The following is a 21,428-nucleotide window of genomic DNA, read 5'->3' as shown; positions in this document are numbered from 1 at the left end:
TTTCTCAAGAGGAGGCATGGGCAGCAAACATCCACTCTGTTGGGAACATGATGTACTCTGTCTAATCTTCCCTAGTCCTGCAAAGGTGGGCATGAAGAGCCACGTTTCAGAGCTGAGGGCACGGGGAGAGGCTGAATTGAACTCTCCAAAGGTTATCCTGGTAGTAAGTTGTGATGCTGGGATGGGAGCCAGGCCTGTGAAACCTCCTGCAGTGCAGTGGCTGCCTCGGAAAAGGTGTGAACCCGGCCTCAGCCAACACAGGAAAGGAAGGGAGCGACAATGGCAATTGAGGAAATTAGACTCTAGGTTCCATTCTGAAGGTGGCATGTTGCCTGCACTGGTAATTGGGCAATTTAGGACTACGAGGGTCCATCTATTCTCAACACTCTGCTTCCTCAAGGCTTTCAGACTCTGGCTTGCAACAACTCCAAGGATGGTGTAGGTGAGGGGACTATGTAAGTGCCTCTACAGGCCAACCTCGAGCAGAGTTAAGGCAGGCTGAGGGCAGGAGGGGAAGAAAGATTTGTTTGAGCTAAAGCTTGACATTCATACCTTTTGAAGGTTTGGAGACAGAGGTTCATACACTGGGGTTGCATTCATTTTAAAGTTATTTCCACTTAAAAGTTTTTTTTTGTTTGAGATGGAGTTTTGCTCTTGTCACCCAGACTGGAGTGCAATGGTGTGATCTAGGCTCACTGCAACCTGCACCTCCCAGGTTCAAGCAATTTTCCTGCCTCAGCCTCCCTCAGCCTCCCGAGTAGCTGGGATTACAGGCATGCGCCACCACCTCTGGCTAATTTTTTGTATTTTTAGTAGAGACGGGGTTTCACCATGTTGGCCAGGCTGGTCTCAAACTCCTGACCTCATGATCCACCCGCCTCGGCCTCCCAAAGTGCTGGTATTACAGGCGTGAGCCACTGCATCTGGCCATCACTGAACAGTTTTTATCAAGATCATCCTCAAAAGCTTTTCTTATCTCTAATCTGAAACTCATCACCCAGGGATAAAATCATCTCCAATTTAAGCACAAATCAGTTCAAGCCATCTCTTGCTACTTCAACTTCCCTGGGACCAGCACAATGAATATTTTCAATTCAGTTTTATTGTTGATCACTCCAGGAGAAGGCTAGTAAGATCGAATTTATAAGCCACTCAAAACAAGCTATTATAGTTCATTTTGAAGAACTTGTTTGTAAGCTAACATTTTAGTTGACATTGAATACCTTTAACATTTTTTTCATACATCTCTATCTTTTCCCCCAATAATTTCATCATTCTTTTCTGATCCTTTTTAAAAGTTCCTGGGTCTGAGGGTGTTATACATCTTGACTCAAGAACTTACCATCTGGGAAACAAGTTATGCACTGAGAATCCCCAAAGGACAGGCCATATGTATGTACTTCCTTGCACTTAAATACTAACATATTTTTCACAATTAAGTTGGTCTGGAGTTTCTTCTGGTTAAATCCAGGCCCATTCATGTTTCAATCTGGCTAAGTCTAGGCTATACATATGACTAAGGACTTAATTTCTCCATTTATCTATTTAAGGTCACTTTGGCTGGGCGCGGTGGCTCACGTCTGTAATCCCAGCACTTTGGGAGGCCGAGGCGGGCGGATCACGAGGTCAGGAGATCGAGACCATCTTGGCTAACACGGCGAAACCCCATCTCTACTAAAAAATACAAAAAATTAGCCGGGCGCGGTGGCGGGCGCCTGCAGTCCCAGCTGCTCGGGAGGCAGGAGCATGGCGTGAACCTGGGAGGCGGAGCTTGCAGTGAGCCAAGATCACGCCACTGCACTCCAGTCTGGACTACAGAGCCGGACTCCGTCTCAAAAAAAAAAAAAAAAAAGAAAGAAAAGATCACTTTATACTTTAAAATTACTAGTTTTGCTAAATCTGACTGTATTTCCTAATAGGTTGAAATAAAATTTTGATACATTCTCAGAATCTTCAGGAATGTTTAAGCTATTTTCAGAGGGCATAAACTAAAAACCATTACTTTAAAGACCAGTATTTATTATTTATTTGCCAATGTTGGATTCCCACTATTTGATTATTTTTATGCTAACTTCTCAGGTAAACAATAATGATTTAATGGACAGATGGATGTCACACCAATGGCACAGCAATGTATTCAAATGTTACAAATACATCCATAGTGTTATGTGATTGCTTTACAACCACAGTATTTCTTACGGGATAGAACAAAAAAATACAACAACGAAGCAGACACCACTTCTCCTAAGTGTGTAACATGGGGAAAAACCCAATAATGCCCAAGTCTGTCAGTGTAAGATGTAAGAAAATATATTTATTTTTTCCATGACAATACTATGATAAAATTGTTAAATACATGCATGTTTTAAAAACAGACATAAGTAACATCTTTAGAGTTAACAGCCAAGCATACTAGTTTTACATTTATGGTGTTTTAGTAATAGATTACTTATTTTCTATGTTTTTGCTATAATCATGTTTTCCAAAAGATACAGTAACTAAATTCTGAAATTATACAATGATATAAAGTGTCCAAATTTCCCATTCTAACAGCAATTTAATATCCAAATTTTCACAAGGCAGGAAATGCTTCAGTTATCATCTAAGTGGAGTTGTTCTATTCCATATTACTCTCAGAATTCTGTGAATCAGACTGAATCACACACACATACTTCGTCTACAGTTTTCTTCCTGTATATGTGTATTTAAACGTTTCCTTATACAATTAAACATGATTTTAGGTACAGCACATCACAACTGATCATTTACCTTAAAAAAAAAAAAAAGTATCTGTAGTGGTAACATTTCAAGAAATGAAAAAGGGAACAGTTGGGGATCTGCAGTTTCTCCCTATCTTCTTTCAGCGACATTTACAAGCACTTGACCAAACAAAAATTAGTAAACAGTTACTAGTATTTATAAAAAACTTAAAATATTTAACATATAATACTCACTTAAAAAAAACATTCATTCTACAAACAATCTTATAAAAGACAGAAACTTATATCTGTTCACAGTATGTGTATTTTGTAAACAGTAATTCACTATAATGCAATTTTGAAAGTAAAAACAGGTAATTTCCTAGTGTTATAAGGACCTTGACTTATGGCCAGCTAATGAAAGAGAAGAAAACTTAACATTCTTACTGGGAAAGTTAAGTATTTTGAAATGATTTATTTTACCTTTCAACATACCTTTAAGGTGGTACTATTTTAAATCTAGGATGTCTATCTATCTAGGCCAATCTTTGCAAGCAATTCTGAATTAAAATGTATTTAAGAAAAAGCCATGCTCTTTTTTGAGAAAATAACAGGATAAAACAAATGCCAGGAAGGGCATCAATCACATAATACCTACACCTCTGCAACAATGAAAGGCTTCTTTTTTCGTGTTGTCTCCTGCTACTCACAATGTTATTTATATTTTTCCTAAATACTATGTTGGAAGGAAAAATTAAATGGAAGGAACCACTAGTTTATGATATATTAGAAAAAATGGGAAAAAGTATTTGGAATCAAACTGGGAAAAGAATGTTTAACAAAAATTGTATGAAAACCATTATTCAGTGTTCTTTTCTATGATCAATTGCAAAAACACTAATGTTAAACCTAACAGTTAACTTTTCCATGTTACAAATGAAAATTGTATTACCACCTAGAGATATTTTGATCTTTTATAATACACTACTGGAATGTTTAGGAAAATAGTTCAGAAGTTGAAAGTTACCCATTTAAAATGGAATAATTCTAAACGAAAGTACACTTTAAATGTGTAAGGAAATTCAACAACTTGAGTCATTCAATCTGGTGTGCAAAGTATTTTAGTCATATGTGCAACACACAGGATCTATGTTGTTAGCTTTTTTTTTTTTTAAAGTTCTGATTGGCTACTGTAAAGGCAATCTTAGAAGACACACGTAAATATAATATAAATCAATTTTCTTATCAAGTAGACATTTTCTCCACTCACATCTCTTAGTTTTTGGGGTATTCAGTCCCAGCAACCAAAAAAATAATGTAAATTATTAATATTTTGTTTCTGGTTAATGTTCAGTCAGTTTTTCTTTTATAAGAGCTTTTGATTTATTGTTCTATGGTTCTTTAGCTAGGCACTTATACATAAAAACATTCAGAGTTTCCCCTTAACACACTACTTTTAATTCTCATGAAAATGTTGCACAGTTAGAATTTGTCTTGCATAGATAAATTCTGTTTATAACATGGACTCTGATAATCCAAATATTAACATTCCTAATATAGGGAAAAATAAGCACCATTCATGGCTAAAAATAATAGAATCCTGTCATAACCCAATATCGTAAGGATCTGGATATATTCTAGACCAAATCACACTCCCTGAAACATTACCATGTACAATAAAGCCTGACATATCAGCCAACTAATTGAATGCTATCCTTAATCCTTTACATTGGCACTAAAAATAGTTCATCTGTAATAAGCATGAATGTGACCATGTAATAATTAACAGCATAACTGAAAAGGAATAAAAAATCTAACCACCATAGCAAAATAAGGGGTTTAAGTGTTATTAATGGCCCTGGTACATAATCCATAAAGATATAAATGAACCAAATTCAAGCCAAGTAATTTCCAATGATATTCTAAGGCTAAGTCTAAAAGATGAATGTTCTGTAACTTTGGCCATAAATCATTTTCTTCTATGAAAATTTTCTTCTAGAATAAATAAGATGGGCATGACAGCATGAAACTTCATTTCAGCAGGAAATAAAGACTTAAAATAGATGCTTTCAAGAAAAAGTTTATCAAGAGAATGAGTTCTGAATTAGTTAACTTCACACATGGACACACTGTTGGGCAGAACACACGCTGGCTGGTACAAACATGCCCCAGTTGCATACCCATCAAATAAGAAGGAAGTATGAACACTTAAAATTATGGAGAAATAAATATCTAGTGATAACAGGCATGAGCCCTTCCTCAGTTTTCATTCAAACCATGCAGTCACTTCCAAAGTAGATTTGAATCTTTGAGTCAATAGTCTCAGATCTACACAACCTAGATTTTGATGTGTATCGCCCTTCAGGAAAATTCTGTTGAATCTGTGACACTCTGGGATAGGACTCGGTCAAGAAAATTAGTTACTGAGCTTTCACGACGTGTCTAGTTTTTGTAGCTAATAATCCCCCCTTTTACTCTGAGATGCCCAATTTTACACTTTCAAAATAAGAAAAAAGGCATTTCATAAAATGCACACAAATTTTAACATAATTCAAAATAGAGAATAGCAAAAATAACCTTAGAACAAAAAAATTTTATCAGATTATATACCTGAGCGATAGAAAACTCTGAGATAATGTTTTCAAAATATTGACATGTTAATGAATATTTTACTTTCAAAATACCGTAAAATTGATTTTAAATTCCCTTTGGAAGAAAACATTCCCTGGTCTCCTTCATTAAATTACAAATAATTACCCAAATACAAAAAGGACTTGTAATGTTTGTTAAATATGGACGGCATGAAGACAATTAAGAAACTACAGGACTTATTTCCAACAAGAATACAATGTGCATGAAGTTTTGAAAATGTGACATTTTACCACAGTTTCTGAGAGTGTAATAGTACTAAATGTTCTAAATGTAATCTTTCAGATCCATGAGCCGTGAAAGTAATGCTGGTTTGGAAAATGAGGTTGATACTTCCTCTCTTAAACTTCTCGATGAATGGCTGCTTCTGTTTCTAGGCTGCAGGAACAAAGCACCTCTATCACATAAGCACATAAACACACAACTCAACTATCCAGACACTCAGGGCCACAGTTTCAAATCCAGGGCTGCATAAATTCAACAAGCTGATGACCTAGATTGCACACATGTGCTAATCTATGCACTATATGATTCACGAGTTCATCTAATGTTAAAAGTCTAGCTAAGTCTTTAATAATGTAATATTAAATATTATTTATTTAAAATGGTCACTCATAAATGAGCCCCATAATGACCTCCATTCCTCGGAAGGGAAGCTTGAGTTGAAACTGGCTTGTAAGTGAATTGACTCATAAGAGAGGTAAAAATATGTCTTACATGAATTACTACCCCACAGATATGATGGAACATAATGCTAGTTTGACATATAGATTTTTCTAACCAATGACTGGGCTTTCACTGAAGAGGAAAAGAGGGATTTCTCAATTATTTTCCCAGTCAGTAAGGGCTGGAGAGAACACATCTAGCTCTGCCTCTAACTAGTCCTTAATTGTCGCTTCCAAGGGAGAAGCCACAAATCTAACTGGACAGAGCACAATCAGTATGAGAACACCTTGTAAATGCAGGCATGCAACCAGCATTGACAAACAGTGCACATTTACCAGTGTCTCAGACAACTGGACATGCGACTAATCTCTCCTTCCCACTTCCCTCTCCTCTTCCCATGTTGTTGCTCTCCCTACACACACAGGTGGAGTGGGAGGAGAGGTAATATCCTGGGATCTGCACAAGGGTCTAGCTGTCTTCAATTCAATGAGGAAAAACAAGGAAAACCGCTTTGGCCTCAGACACAAACCACACTCTTTTAAGCATACAGCAACTTACAAGGAGCTTGCCCAGACTTAATAGTGTTACTCTGCTTCTCATTAAGCTAGTGATCCTTGTGTATGAAACTCCAGAAGTAGGGGAAAGGTGAGTGATATTCTGCACTTTTTTCATACAGAAAAAACAGTGAAGTCTTGCAGAGAACGAAAGGACTTAAGAGCCCAGTGATATTCATCATTAGCCAAACAAATGAGTCGTTATATAGGTTAGAAAGGGCCCTGGATCCAGATGGTCACAGTTGAAATGCATATATATTGACAGACAAAGATCAAACAATCTCTTCTGGTCTTTTCTGGTTATCTCAGGTTAGTGTCGTTTAGAGCAATAAATGTTTACTGTAGCCAACGCCTATCCTTGTCCTGGAGAGATAAAGTATGGGATTGATACATTTCAACAGGGAACAAGGCAGGAGTTGAGGGCAAGCAGACTATGGTAACAGCAAAATTTGGCAGGGAGAGAAGGCAGCCCCAGATCTCATGTCTGGGGTGGAAGCTAAGGCAAGGAGCCAAAGAGGATACAAAGGAAGACAAGAGAACACTATTTAGGGATGGCTCTGATTGGATATATTTTTCATTACTGAACATTTCTATGAACTATTATATAGTTTTAATATACTATGTATGTACAAAATGAATTGCATTTCACTCCAAATTTCCACAGATCATAAAGCTCAGAAATTTAGCTGAATCCTAGCAGTTAAAATCAGGATTCATACACAGAGAACGTAAATAGATTTTGTCCCTTGTCACTCTGGCTTTTTTCCACAACATGGTTTTTAAAAATATACAATATGAGCTTCAAAAAAATTAACTGATCCATTATTTGTAAATACATTACAGAACCTCAGATGATAAAAAACAAAAAACCAAAAAACCAAACAAAAAAGGCATATCTTATTTGGACACTTAAAATTTTCAAGTACTTTTGCCTTAACTATGAAAAGGTAAAATACACAGGCAACCTGAGGGCAAGGAAAATACAACATACACTTTTTAGTTTTTCCTTCTGCTTTTCCAAGAACCACAATCACTCCAGACATCGCTTATGAGAAACAAGGGTGGGCAGAGGATGCTGTGCTGAAGGCACCCAACTATGCACAGCTCACCAAGCAATTGCTACACCTGCAACACAGGTATGCCCGTGGATTCAGATCGGTTTATGACAGTTACTAAGAAATAGCCCTTGGGTAACTGTTCCTGTAAGAAGCATTCTCTGTTTTATATTTAAAAATGTGAGTACTGGATCAGATAATCTGGCATGATGAAAAGACTCACGAGCAGGAGGAACATCCACTAGGAGGTGTCAAAGATCACCACTGCCTGGGTAGCCAGGCTCAATGGCATGGTCTCCTCAGGAGGAACGAAACCCAATCAGAATACAGACAGCTAATGCTGCTAGATATTGCTTAGTAGTCATCTCACATAGTAAATCACTGGAATTATATGCTTATGAATAATATTGAATTTGTTCATATAAAGCTGTCACTATCACAAAATAAAATGATTTAAAAGAAACATGGGTCTATAGTCTTAGAAATGTAAATCTTAAATATCAGGGCAACCAACTGAAATAATGGAAGCAAGCATAAAAGCTAAAAAATAATGAAAAGGCTTGCAAAACCTATCACAGCAAGAAAACATGATTATGATTTGGGCTGGTCAGTGTCACACTTGTTTTCAAAGTTTGTACCCCTGAGACAACTGTTTGATAACCATTATACAGTAGGCACAGAAATCAGCATACTTTATCAAACAAAACACTAAATCACTGTCGCTACATCAAAAATTATTTTTGTGAATGCTGTGGATAGAGGAGAATAATCTTAGAAGTTTTTAAATCTGTGCTTGGTTTTCATCTAGAAAGGAGTAAACGTCAGGCAAATAAACATCACCTGTTACTTGGACATTTTCTCCCTGGCCTGCAAATCCACTTGCAATTCCACCAAGTATACATATGAGAAAACCACAAACAACAGAACAGAAAACAGTTGTGGCGGGATTTGTTTTACATGTACGTATAAGTAGGTATTAGCCTTGAAATGCTTCTTGAAGGTAGAGTACATGAGAAAACTTTGGTTTGATCACAAAGAGCTCCAAATCTTGAGTTTTGTGGATTGAGGATTCTGAGTCACTATACTTTGGCTTTTAGACTACATTAAAAGCACATGAACACTTTTAGTGTAACTTAACATGTAGTGAAGTTCACCTCCTAACAATATTTCACAGGATCCCTCCAAGAATGCCCAGTGCTGATGTAGCAACACTAGCAATAAGAGCTTATTGAGATGGCCGACTGAAGTGACACGCTGACACTGTTAATCGTTTGGTTTGTTCTGAAAAAAGTTTGTAAAGGACCACCCTCCTCCATTAGATTTAGGAGAGTCTTCATCTTTAGGAGGAATCAAAAATTGTCGGGAATTAATGGAGCATGGACTTCCAAATGAGACAATCTCACTGTTGCTGTCTATGGATCTAGGAGAGTCTGGAGACACTAAATTCCATGTATTTACATTGGCCTGAGGTCTGTAACCTGCAGTTTTCTCTAAGTCCTCTTCTGCAGCTATATCTTCCACAGTAGAATTAATGGGGAGGTGCATCTGTGGTTTATAGCCTGCCCCTCCTACAGGGTCATTTTCTTGTTCTTCTTCTGGTTTTGCTTGAGGCTGATACATCGACTGAACATCAATGTAAATGACCTGTGCAGTCCCTCCAGCTTCATCTGCTGCTGGGTTTGGTATTTCTTCCTCAATGATGGGTGGACAATAGGACACAACCACATGGTTTTCAGGCTCTGCATCAGAGCGATCTTCAGGACGCTCAGCTACTGGCGAAATTATTTCTGTATCTTCTATTTTAGGAAATGCTGATCGAGTTTCCAGAACCTCAACATTATTTGGGGTACAAGGATTCATTTCCAATGTCTTAAGACCACTGCTTCCCTAGAAATAAATTTTAAAATGGTGATTAAAAATAGCACTAAATGCTACTGCAATGCTCCTCCTACAAACAGGGGCACCTTTTTCCCCAAACCTGCTTGTAAACAGGTGCCTCTACTACTCTGCATTTCACACTACAGCACAGCCACTTTTTTCTTCCATATCAGTTTTTCCTTGTTATTAATATTTGTGGGAGAAAAAAGAGTATGGTATAATTTAAAATTAATAATTTTAGAAACTGGGATTTTCAAAGTATACTATCTTCCCAACACTTTTTACTTAGAATGACACTTGCATGTTAAAAACTTTTCACAAAAGATTAAAAAAACAAGCCAGCACGTCAAAGATAAATATAAGAAAATAAAAGATTACCTCACAGACACTCTTTTGAAACTGTAACGCTTTACAGTTTTCTGGATTTGGAATATCAGGGTAGAAGGTTTCTTTAATCCTTTAATAAAAAATTATTAAAGTAAATTTAATAGTTTTAAGATTATTAGATAATAAGTTAATAAATCATTAGGCTTATTTTGAAGTATTTATGAATCTGTTAATGAACATGTGAGATTCAAATGGAAGCTCTTTCGTGTGATCATTCACTAGAGCTGTCTATACAACGCACTGAGAGGTTCCAATTTGAAAACCATAAACAGGCCTGGGCATGGTGGCTCACGCCTGTAATCCCAGCACTTTGGGAGGCTGAGGCGGGCAGATCACAAGGTCAGGAGATCGAGACCATCCTGGCTAACATGGTGAAACCCCGTTTCTACTAAAAATACAAAAAATTAGCTGGGCGTGGTGGCAGGCTCCTGTAGTCCCAGCTACTCGGAAGGCTGAGGCAGGAGAATGGTGTAAACCCGGGAGGCGGAGGTTGCGGTGAGCAGAGATCGCGCCACTGCACTCCAGCCTGGGTGACAGAGCGAGACTCTATCCCCCACCCCCTCCAAAAAAAAAGAAAACCATAAACAGTAATTCAATTTCTAGAACTACCATACCCATGTATCTCATGAAAACGGAAAGCAAATAATTAAAATAGTGGTTGTGCCATCTAGTCCAAAGGATCTAGGCTATGGAAGAACAGCTGTGATCCCATGGCACTGCTTTACGGAGGTGGTTAAAAAGGTGATCATAAAGGTGATAACTACGTGTCATGAGTACACTGCAGGCTGTGCTAAGAAAAAGGCTATTAATCTCGAACAAAAACTAAATGCAGCCAAAAATGAGATTTGCCTTTACCAAGGTGGGGTAATGAGGTGGTCATAAAGGTGACAGCCATGTGTCATGAGTACACTGCAGGCTGTGCTAAGAAAAAGCCTATTAATCTTGACTAAAAACTAAATGCAACCAAAAATGAGATTTGCTCAGTGTCCTATCATATTTTTATATTTACGGCTACTAAAAAGAACTGTATTACCTGAAATTCCTACAGAAAAAATAACTTTGTTAACGTGAGTTTGAAACGCTGTAACTTCTAAACTCCCTTATTTTGTCTTTTTATTTTTTTTTTGAGACAGAGTCTTGCTCTGTTGCTAGGCTGGGGTGCAGTGGCACCATCTTGGCTCACCGCAACCTCCAACTCCCTGGTTCAAGCGATTATCCTGCCTCAGCCTCCTGAGTAGCTGGGATTACAGGCACGTGCCACCACACCCAGCTACTTTTTTGTATTTTTAGTAGAGATAGGGTTTCACCATGTTGGCCAGGATGGTCTTGATCTCCTGACCTCTTGATCCGCCTGCCTTGGCCTCCCAGAGTGCCGGGATTACAGGTGTGAGCCACTGTACCCGGCCTAACAGTTGTTTGTAAAATGTGACTTTTGGTAATGAGAATATGGTTACCAAAATAGACTATTCTATAGTTCTACAACTATTACTATTTTGATTTATAAGCCAAGATTGCTAAAATATGTTCTCTTGTCATAAATGATGTTATTTTTAAGGCCGGTGAGGACTGGTCTAAGCATGAATGCAGCCACTGGCCCCATACACAGCCAGGACAGCTCCTGCCGGGTAACCACACACATGGCCCTCTCTCCCATGGAGCCCCCACTGACTTCACCTCACCTCACATCACTCATTCCTGCTTCACCAGGCACACAGCTCCTCTCACTTTCTCTGAAGGTTTTAACTCCTTCCAATTTCAGGACTCTCAAAGAAAGAATTCTCTGTCTGTAACATTCTTTTGCCTCTCCTTACCCTTTGGAACTCTCCCACAGACCGGCCGTGACTAGCAGTGGCCAACCAGCTCCCAGGACGTAGCCCCCTGCTGGTCTCCTCAGGGTACCTGGTTCAGTCTTCCTAGCACCCACTCACACTCTGCAAGCACACATTTGCTGAATGTCTATGGTTTACTGTCCCTCTTCCCATACTGTGCTCCAAGTCTATAAGAACCATAGCTTGTTTTGTGCACCACAATATTCCCCCCTTCACATGGAAGAGGTCATTCATATTTGTTGAATAAATGAGCAAATGATCAAAATGATAGGTCACCAGGGCAAGTGAGATCTTAATCATTAAATCATGTTTAATCTTGTAGATAGCTATTGCCGTATTTCAGCCTATAAATATTTTTTATAATAGTAACTGCTATGACTTTAAATTATTAGGAAAAACGGTAGAAAAAAATTTACACATTGACTCTACTAAGACCTTTAAATAATATGTCATGTTTAATATTAAATTCAACATTAATTCTAATTAAAATTTTTTTTACTAACTTATTACAACAAAAAAGATATACTTAATACATAAACTAATCTTACAAATCTTATAATCATGCCCTTAAGAAGAGCAAGAGTAAATGCAGAAACCATTACCATTCTCGTTTCCGATAACAAAGGATACTTGTCACCACTCCAACAATGACAGCCACTGCCACTGGGATGAGAATGGCAATAATTAATCCCACAGCTGAAATGAGAGTATTACAAATATTAAAATCACTATTTTTAGTGTGAAGTACAGAATAGATTTATGTTAGAAGATATTTAGGTTGGTAGATCATTTAGGAAAAAAACAAAATTAACTGCTGCAGGGACACTGAAAAACTATTATAATCTAACCTTCAGGTATTGTGATAATTTTTACGCAAATACTTAAAACTCTTTCAAGTAGGGTTTCTCAATCTTGAAACTTGACATTTTAGGCCAGACAGATCTTCACTAGAGGATCGGGGGAGACAGTCCTGTACACTACTGGAAGTTTAAGAGCGTCCGTGGCCTCTCACCGCTAGATACCAGTAGTATGCCCCAGTTATGACAACAAATGATACCAGACAGTGCCAAGTATCTCGTAGGTGACAAAATCACCCTCCGTTGAGAATCACTGCTTTAGAGAACCATATCCTCATGGCTCTTTATTTAAGAGCTGTGTCTGAACTCTCCAACTCAGGGGTAGAGGATAAGCCCATGATCCAAGTAAAGTTCTTTACTGCAGAAAGACAGTCAAGGCCATCACGGTTCTTGTCTCTCAAATTTATGAGTGTTGTGCTTTACAAAAAAATTTTTAAGAACATCTTCACTTTTCCCTAGATACGTGAGAAATCACAGAATAGCTGGAGCAAAACATTTTTAATCACTGACCATTAGATAAATTCAATATGACTTTAGACCTCTAGACTTCAGATGTACCCCAAATTCATTAATTTATTAGGTACTCATTTGGAAATAACTTCAAATAACTGACAAGAATAAACATAAAGTAATCTTATAGCTTTTTAACCCTTCCCTCCACCAGCCAAAAAATGCAACAAAATGTGAATGTTTTTTAGAAAGGGTGGGGAGGGGTTCCTACATAAACCAAGAATCACTAGGAACACTACGCATGCAGGATGGAAAGCACCTCAACAGCAACCCGAAACTTACAATTTTCCTTTGTCACCACGTACATACTCTTCTCTGGGCCCACTCCACCATCTGTATAGGCTCGCAAGACCAGGTGGTAACTTGTTTTACCTTGAAGGTCAGCAATTCTCAGTGTCTTCTGGGATATGTCAGTAATATTCTTAACCTTTATGTCAGAACGACCTATTTTTAAAATGAAGTATGTTAGCACTAACTCTAACCCGTTTTAAATGCATGGTTACCTACACCTGTCTCACTAACTGCCCTTCTAAGTGGGTCTAGCTGCAGTCATCCCAGCCAAGGACTCTGCAGCTGCCACTACCTTGTTCAAACTCTACCCCCATGCCAGTCAGTAGCTGTATGATATGGGCCCGTTATTTAAACCACTCTCAACTGGAGTTTTTCTACTTATGAAATAGAACATCACGACTTAAGCTGTGTGAAGTTTTCACACACATTCTCTAGCATAATGCCTGGCATATAGCAGGCAATCAATAAAAGTCCCCTTTCTGCTACTAAAAGCATGAAAACTACCACAACCAAAACCCACTTAGGTTGAGCCTTCCTATGAGTGAGAGTGAAAGATGGGATGAAGCAAACATGCAAATCAATAGAGATGACTCCAAACCACTTAGAAAAAGGATCAGTGTGATGGGAACTCTCAAATGAGACTAGTGAGAAATCCTTTGAGTTATAACTTCAAAAGGAAGAGTGAGGAATCATTTGAACTACTATTTTATTTTTAAAAATTTAATCAGAATAATGCAGGATAATAGGTTAAAAAATTAACTAGTACTAAATGGTTAATAACAAAAAGTGACAGTTCTCTACCAGCTCCTCCTGTCGTCCCCTACAACCACTGTAAAAGTCATGTAATCAGTTTCTTTGGGTATTTACCTCCATATTCCAAAGTAGCAAACTTAGAGAGATGTGGCTTTTAACTATTAGATCTTATCTACACATACTTTATAAGGGCAGATAAAGATAGAGCTCTTTTACACTACCATCACCCTTTCCCCCACCACATCATTCGTATAGAAACATCAGAACATTTGATGAATTCAGTTTGGATTACTATGATTATATAAATATGAGTTAATGCTAAGACAAACTGCTTGGTGTGATAATGTTTCCTTTCTTGTTTTCCCATTGTTATAACTGCTTTTCCCTCATTTGCTTGATTTTCTATATACCAATCAGTAATTCTTCCCATATCCTCCAATGTACACTCAGTAAGATTTTCCATGTGGTCAAACACAACAAAATCCCAGCTCCACATCTTCTCTGCTCTCCCCTCCACCCATCCCCTGCCTCCTGCACTAGACTGGATGCCTTCTGGGCTGCAGAGCTCCCTGCTCCGCAGGGAGCTCCCTGCTCTCTCCCCTGTGGCTTCCTGGGTTGGCCTCACTTCATTTCCTCATTAGGATGCACTCTTCTAGTAGTTTCTTGAGAAAAGCAACATGGGGGAAGTAAATATTTGCAGCCTTGCATGTACAAAATGTCTGCATTTTAATCTCACTTTGGTTGACAGACGGTGGAGTATCGAATTTTAGACTGAAAATAATTTTCATTCTGTATTTTGAAGAGACTTCTGTGGTACCTTCTAGTATCTGGAGTATTGCTGGGCTGTCTGTTACCATTATTATTCCTGATTCCTTGCACATGACCTGCTTGTCTCTGATCATTTCTTTACACGTTAGCTGCTCGGAAAATTCATAATGACATACCTTGGCATAGATCTTTTTTCTATTTATTTTGCTGTGTGTTTAATGAATTCTTTCACTCTATATACAGTAGTCCTCCGTTTTCCTCAGAGAATAACTGTAACAATATACTGTAATAAAAATTATGTAAATATGGTCTCTCTCTTTCTTAAAGTATCTTATTGTACTGAACTCATCTATTTTCAGACTGCATTTCGCCAGGGGTAACTGAAATGGCAGAAAGTGAAACCATGGAAAGTGAAACTGCAGAGAAGTGGATCTGCTTGTAGTTAGACCCTTCAGTTCTAAGGAACTTTCTTCAATTGATCCCTCCATTCAGACCAGATTGATCCTCACCACTTGGCCTCCAAGGCCTGGTCCGGCAGGTACTGGAGAAGTTCCTTCTCCACAATGCCTGACTGCCCACACAGATTTCACAGTCCTCCACTCATTTAAGTCATTTGCCCCACTTCCACCCACAAATTTCTGAATCTTCTTTTTTGGGGTTGTTTTGCCTCTTCTGTTCTCTCCTTGTGGCTTTATTAGAGTTTGGGGTTTTTTCCCCTTCTTTATGCTAACTTTAGTGACCAATCTACCATGTCTTACTGGAAATCTAGATGCTAGAATTTTAACTGTTTCAAGTGTAAAATTTCCAAGCTTGTGAGGCAAGTCACACTAGACTTGGGATGTTTGTGGAATTTGATATTTAGGATGTCCCTCATTCACCAGCAACCATGAAGGTTCAGGCAATGCAGAACCCGGGGACCGAAGGGGAGGCACACACTTCCTGCAGCTGCTCTGGGGAGTGGCTGAGACAGTGCCCGGCCAGCACCGCCATGCCGTGGCGGAGTTCTCTATTTCTCAGACAGGCATTAAATAATTAAAATGATTTCTTTCTGAGGAGAGGCCAACCAGGAAAATGAAAGCTCTCAAACTGAAAAGATGATATGCTTGTGCTATGCAGCTATAAGAAACATCTGATTCTCTGCAGATATATAATGAAAGGAAAAGCCAGAAATCTGTACAATTTTGTATTTGTAAATCTGAGAATTCTCTAAAGTCTTTGGATGAACACTTGCCAATTTCCAAGGATTGTCTGTACTTTTTAATAAACCCCCAATCAAGTCATTAAGTTTTCCAGCTTATCAGGGACACGGCTAAGTAAAATGCTAATAGGCCAATGGTTTTTGTCAAATTACAACTGAGGATCTGAAGCTAACTCTTTGGATTCCTGAGTTTTTCTCCTCCACTGTTATAAGTACAAGATTTCTTTTTGGCAGAAAACTTCATGAGATGCCTTGTTATGGATTATGTAAGGATCTAATAAGAGATGGTTTCTGTCCTATGAGGCTTATAATCAAAGGCTTCAGAATAAATGATTTAAATGATTTCTGAAAGACTATGCATGTAAAATCTTAAGACTCGTATATTCATAGAATTACTGCCTTTTCATTTCTCTCTCTTTCAGATAGTTTTGAAAACCAGTACTAAACTACTGAGCAGGACTTCTTTTCCTTTTTTTTCTGTTGTGGTTAAAGAGAAACTTCTAAGAAACACTATCCTCGTGCTATCAGTTTACTTACCTGATTCTAAAACCCTCATCTTTGATGTGTCTCTTTCTCCTTTTCCAAAGTAAAACAAATATCCTCTTAAAAAGCCTCTAAGTTCTTCCACAGGAATGTCTTCCCATTTTACTAATATCGAATCTGCAGAAGTATCCTCAACAGTAAAATTTGGTGCAACAGTGGGAGCTGTAAAAGGAAAAAGTCAATTGCTAAAGGGGAGTGTACGAATACAGAGCAATGCAGTAAAGTTTCCTGAGCTTTCTAGCCTCAAAAATAATTCAACTTGGAATTAAAACCTTATTTAATCATAAACTTGGAGAGAGATAATCACAAACGCTTTTTTTGTGAAGCTTACATACTAATAACCATAGACAAAAATATTTTTAGGAACAAAGGCAGAACTTACAATATCACTTTCAGACAAAATATGTATCTAGGGAAGTGATCTATGCAAAATCTTTCTGAGGCTATTCAGATAGACTTTATTTGTATTTCCCATCTTTACTGATAGTCCTGAAGAAGTTAACAGTTTTTTAAACTTGTAAAAGTACTAATTACATATTTTTGACATCAAGTTCAGATTTAATTTTCTTGAGGACAAGAGCAAAATTGTGAAATATAAACATTCAACAAATGATTTCAGAGTAAGCAGGCCCAGTGCAGTGGCTGATGCCTGTAATCCCAGCACTTTAGGTGGCTGAGGTGGGAGGATCATTTGAGCCCAGGAATTTGAGATCAGCCTGGGCAACACAGTGAAACTTCATCTCCACACACACACACAAAAATTAGCTGAGCATGGTGGCATGCACCTGTAGTCCCAGCTACCCAGGAGGCTGAGGTGGGAGGATCACCTGAGCCCAGGAGGTTGAGGCTGAAGTGAGCCATGATCGTGCCACCACTGCACTCTAGTCTGGGTGACAGAGTAAGATCTTCTCTCAAAAAAAAAAAAAAAAAAAAAAAAAGGAAAAGGAAAAGGAGAAAAAAGTAGAATCAAATACTTTTTATCAAATTATTTTTCCTTCCTTGAACTAAACATCTTATTTTTAGAATTCAATCATACTATTGTTGCCAATTTATAATTTCTCATGTTACCCTGAACTCTTAAAAATAAGTACCCATTTAACTTACCCAATTCTTCTATATATCCAATCATGGAGCGTAATAATTGATATCCTTGATTTTTGCACCCATACAGGAAAAAATTATATCTTACACCTGGTCGAAACTGATCTATAGGATGAACACATCAGCAAACTTTCATAAATAAATTACTATGAATATCTATTTTAGAAATATCAAATTTATAGCATACTCTAAAATTTCCAAAGCTAATTTTAAAGATGTTTTATTTAAAAATACATATTTTAAAGATTAGTATTCAGAATGAAAACTGACTAAACAAAAATTAAATTTACTTCTATTTTAACAAAAAGTTTAGTAATATAAGATGGGATTGCCTTGGAGAGAACAACGATGATTAAGGGTTACATTTTGTTCCTTTTTCCAGGAAGAAACATCACTGCTTGATTTTTTTTTTTTTTTTTTTTTTTTTTTTTGAGACAGAGTCTTGCTCTGTCACCCAGGCTGGAGTGCAGTGCTGCGATCTTAGCTCACTGCAACTTTCGCCTCCCGGGTTCAAGTGATTCTCCTGCCTCAGCCTCCCGAGTAGCTGGGATTACAGGTGCCTGCCACTGCATCTGGCTAATTTTTGTATTTTTAGTAGAGACGGGGTTTCACCATCTTGGCCAGGCTGGTCTTGAACTCCTGACCTCGTGATCCACCCACCTTGGCTTCCCAAAGTGCTGGCAACTGTTGGATTTTAAGGAACAAAATGTAAGTCTAAATCAACTTCCTGGGTCAGTTCACTAAGCCATTCATTCCAGGTCTACATCATGCTTCTATAAATCCCTTCCCTACATAGTGTTATTTCTGAGTTGGAAAAAACAAACCCACTGCTCTCTCCTCTTGTTCCAAGAAGCAGAATTAAAAGTTGCACTCTGCCTTGAAGCTTCAGTGTTAAAGGAACTGGGTCTTAGAGTTTGTTCCTCTTTATAGCATCACCATTAAGTGTCTTTGGGTGAGTTAACTCTACAAGATATAGAGGTGCTTTGAATTAACTCCACAGGACACAGAGGTACTTCCAATTGAAGTACCTTAACTTAAACTCAAAAGGCTCCTTTTAAATGTCTCCTGAATACAATGCAATGTGTGCAATGTGAGCAACACAGACATGCACAAAACAAAATGTCAAGCATGCAGACACTTGCGGAGTGGTGGGGAAGACAGATGAACAAGGGTAACCCTAGCAGTGTGTTATATTAGAGGTATGTATCAGATTCCACGGAATCTTAAGTGAGGGTCCAAATGAGTCTAAAAAGATCAGAAACAGCTACCATAAGGGCCATCTGATTAAGGCCTTGAAGGGCACTGAGATGCTCATCAGTGGTGGTTGAGAAAGAAGAAAATGCCGGGGTCACGGAGGGGGATTGGCAGCATATGGCATTGCATTTAATTTGCAGAATGCAATTATTCTGGTGTGGTTAAAGCATTAGTTCTCCAATCAAGTGCCCATAACACACCAGTGGCCTGCAGGCTCCAATGTGAGACAGTAGTCAATTTCTAAAATCACACAACCCAAGAAAAACTGAATCAACTTGTCTAAAACTTTTAACTTTTCTTCTTGCAATGATTTTCCTTAAACGTTTGCTATGTGCTGGCACGTCCCAAATACGTATTAATGCAACTCAAGCTCAGCCAATTGTGTTTAGTTTTGTAACATTTTTCTTTGGAGAAAGGCATGCTTGAGGTTATGATTTTATACTGCATGTACATCTGTAAATCTGTACCTCTTTTTATATTACATTTATTAATATTTTATAGGGCTCTGACACTTTAAAAAAAAGAGCCTGAGAAGGTTAGAGCATTAGAAATGTGCGAAGGTCAAAAAAGAGAGCAGACAGCTTAATGAGTAGACAACGGGATGACAGAGGAATAAAAGGTGTGCCTACTATGTGCCACTTGCTGTTCCAGAAGCTCAGCAGTAAATAAAAGACAATATTCCCAGCCTCTTGAAGCTTTGAATAACTTTGAATTTGAACCCGGGTTCTATCACATAATAATTTTGTGACCTTGGAAAAGTCACCTAACTTCTCTGAGTTTTTGTTTTCTCAAACTTTGTGTCTTTGTTCAATTGAGTTGGCACAGAAAGTTCTCCTCCCACAATCATCGCCGGGCAGTTTCTCCATATCCTGCAAGTCTCAGCTAAAACTTAAATGGGTAGATACTCCATTTATATCCACTCCAGCCTACCCCAGTTCATCCTGATTATTCTAAAAGCCCAGGTGAGAAACGACAGACTGGAACCGTGTAAGGCTCATTCAGCTCCATGGGAGGGGATGCAAGGGAAGGTGCAGGAAAGAGAAGGGTAGCAAGTGCCTGGGCCCTTGAAAAGGGAAGTGCACTGTAAGAAAGGATAAAGGGAACAACTCAGGAAGATCATTACCACTTCAGCCAATTATACATGTGGAGGAGTTTGGCTGTATTCCAAGTAGAAATGGAAAATAATCTGAACTCATATGTGATAATCCAATGAATGGGACCCATCCTCATCATTTGACAGAGAAACAGTAAGCAAGTAGAAAATGTTCCCTGAGAGGTAAGGAGTAGGCTGCTTGCTCTTCTGCACTTCCCTAACATGCAAGGGAGGCAGGAGACGGGAATGATCAAGAAGCATCACTACTGACAGGCTACAGGGTCCAGAAATCCCATGGGGACAGGCAGGATACACTCCCATCCTGCCAGGAAAAAAAGATGATATTGGAGAGAGGGCTCTAATGCCTAAGGACAATGCTGGATTAGCCTGTAGGTTATTAAATACTGCTCTGGGCTAAACTTCTCAGGCTGCACCCCATTGAGGGCCACTCAACTGCAGCTCACAAGCTCCTGAGCATTAGGCTCATGGAACACAAGGCCTCCCACCCACACTGTGCTCAGTCCTGCTGATGCCCCCTTGCCCTGCATCAGGGAAAGTGGTAAGGGGTTCACGGCCTTTCTGCTCAGTCTCTCCCTAACCTCGGTAACCTGGGCCCTGGGCAAACAAGGCGAAGGCCCTTCTGTGAGACCAGGTTACCGTTCTGTAGTCTTCTTTTTTCATGAACATTTATTTATTCACGTTGCTAAATTTTCCACATAACTTTTAATGTTACTTAACATTCCATTTTACAGGTGTACCATCATTTACTCATTCCCTTATTTGCTATTTGGGTTTTTAATTTTTCACGATTATCAATAATATTGCCGTGAACATTCTTAGATTAAATCTGTGTTGTTCTCTGATTATTTCTAAGAATAAATTTCTAGACGAGTAATTACCAGATCAAAGGGTTTGGATCCTTCCACATGCTGCCACAACTACCCTCCCACTCCCAGGAAAATCAAACCTATTCACACCCACCCAGCAGGAAAGAGAATCACTTCACTGCACCTAGTCCCACGTGTTGCCTTTTAAAAATAGTTTGTAGAACTTAATTAAGAGATACTAATTCAGCTTACCAGATTCGATTACAGTTTCAGTGCTGTTTGAGGGGACTTTTCTCCAGTCCATAAGGCATGGTTCTGACTGAGACGAGTTACACCACTTAATGACGTAGTCACAAGTCATGTTGGGGTCGTAATGCCAGGTGAGGAGAATGCCCTTTCCCATCCCAACAACTTGCTCTATTTTGAGATCATCTTCAATAAGAAAGGAGGATATTTTACTGGCATTAAAAACAATAATATAAGGCAAACCTCATAAAAATGGACATGAGTTAGAAA

General features: G+C 38.5%; 1 protein-coding gene across 5 annotated transcripts in view; it reads right to left on the bottom strand.

The window, feature by feature from the left end:
• Positions 1-2,294: 2,294 nt before the first annotated feature.
• The window catches only part of LIFR (LIF receptor subunit alpha), a 77,022-nt gene continuing 57,888 nt past the window's right edge, over positions 2,295-21,428 (bottom strand). For 3 of the 5 annotated variants that reach the window (XM_073014787.1, XM_007961437.3, XM_007961439.3), the window contains exons 14-20: positions 21,165-21,344; positions 17,742-17,843; positions 16,632-16,799; positions 13,367-13,528; positions 12,320-12,413; positions 9,880-9,958; positions 2,295-9,510 (exon numbers count right to left, since the gene is read on the bottom strand). In XM_073014787.1, coding sequence (XP_072870888.1) covers positions 8,887-9,510; positions 9,880-9,958; positions 12,320-12,413; positions 13,367-13,528; positions 16,632-16,799; positions 17,742-17,843; positions 21,165-21,344 — 1,409 coding nt within the window. In that variant the 3' untranslated portion in view covers positions 2,295-8,886. The remainder of the gene's footprint in view (positions 9,511-9,879; positions 9,959-12,319; positions 12,414-13,366; positions 13,529-16,631; positions 16,800-17,741; positions 17,844-21,164; positions 21,345-21,428) is intronic. The other 2 variants (XM_073014789.1, XM_073014788.1) reach the window with 1 other exon arrangement.

This window comes from Chlorocebus sabaeus, chromosome 4, assembly GCF_047675955.1.
Source record: "Chlorocebus sabaeus isolate Y175 chromosome 4, mChlSab1.0.hap1, whole genome shotgun sequence".
Classification (NCBI taxonomy): Eukaryota; Metazoa; Chordata; class Mammalia; order Primates; family Cercopithecidae; genus Chlorocebus; species Chlorocebus sabaeus.
Note: the sequence above shows the minus strand (reverse complement) of the source record. Positions and strands in the feature narration are given on the sequence as shown.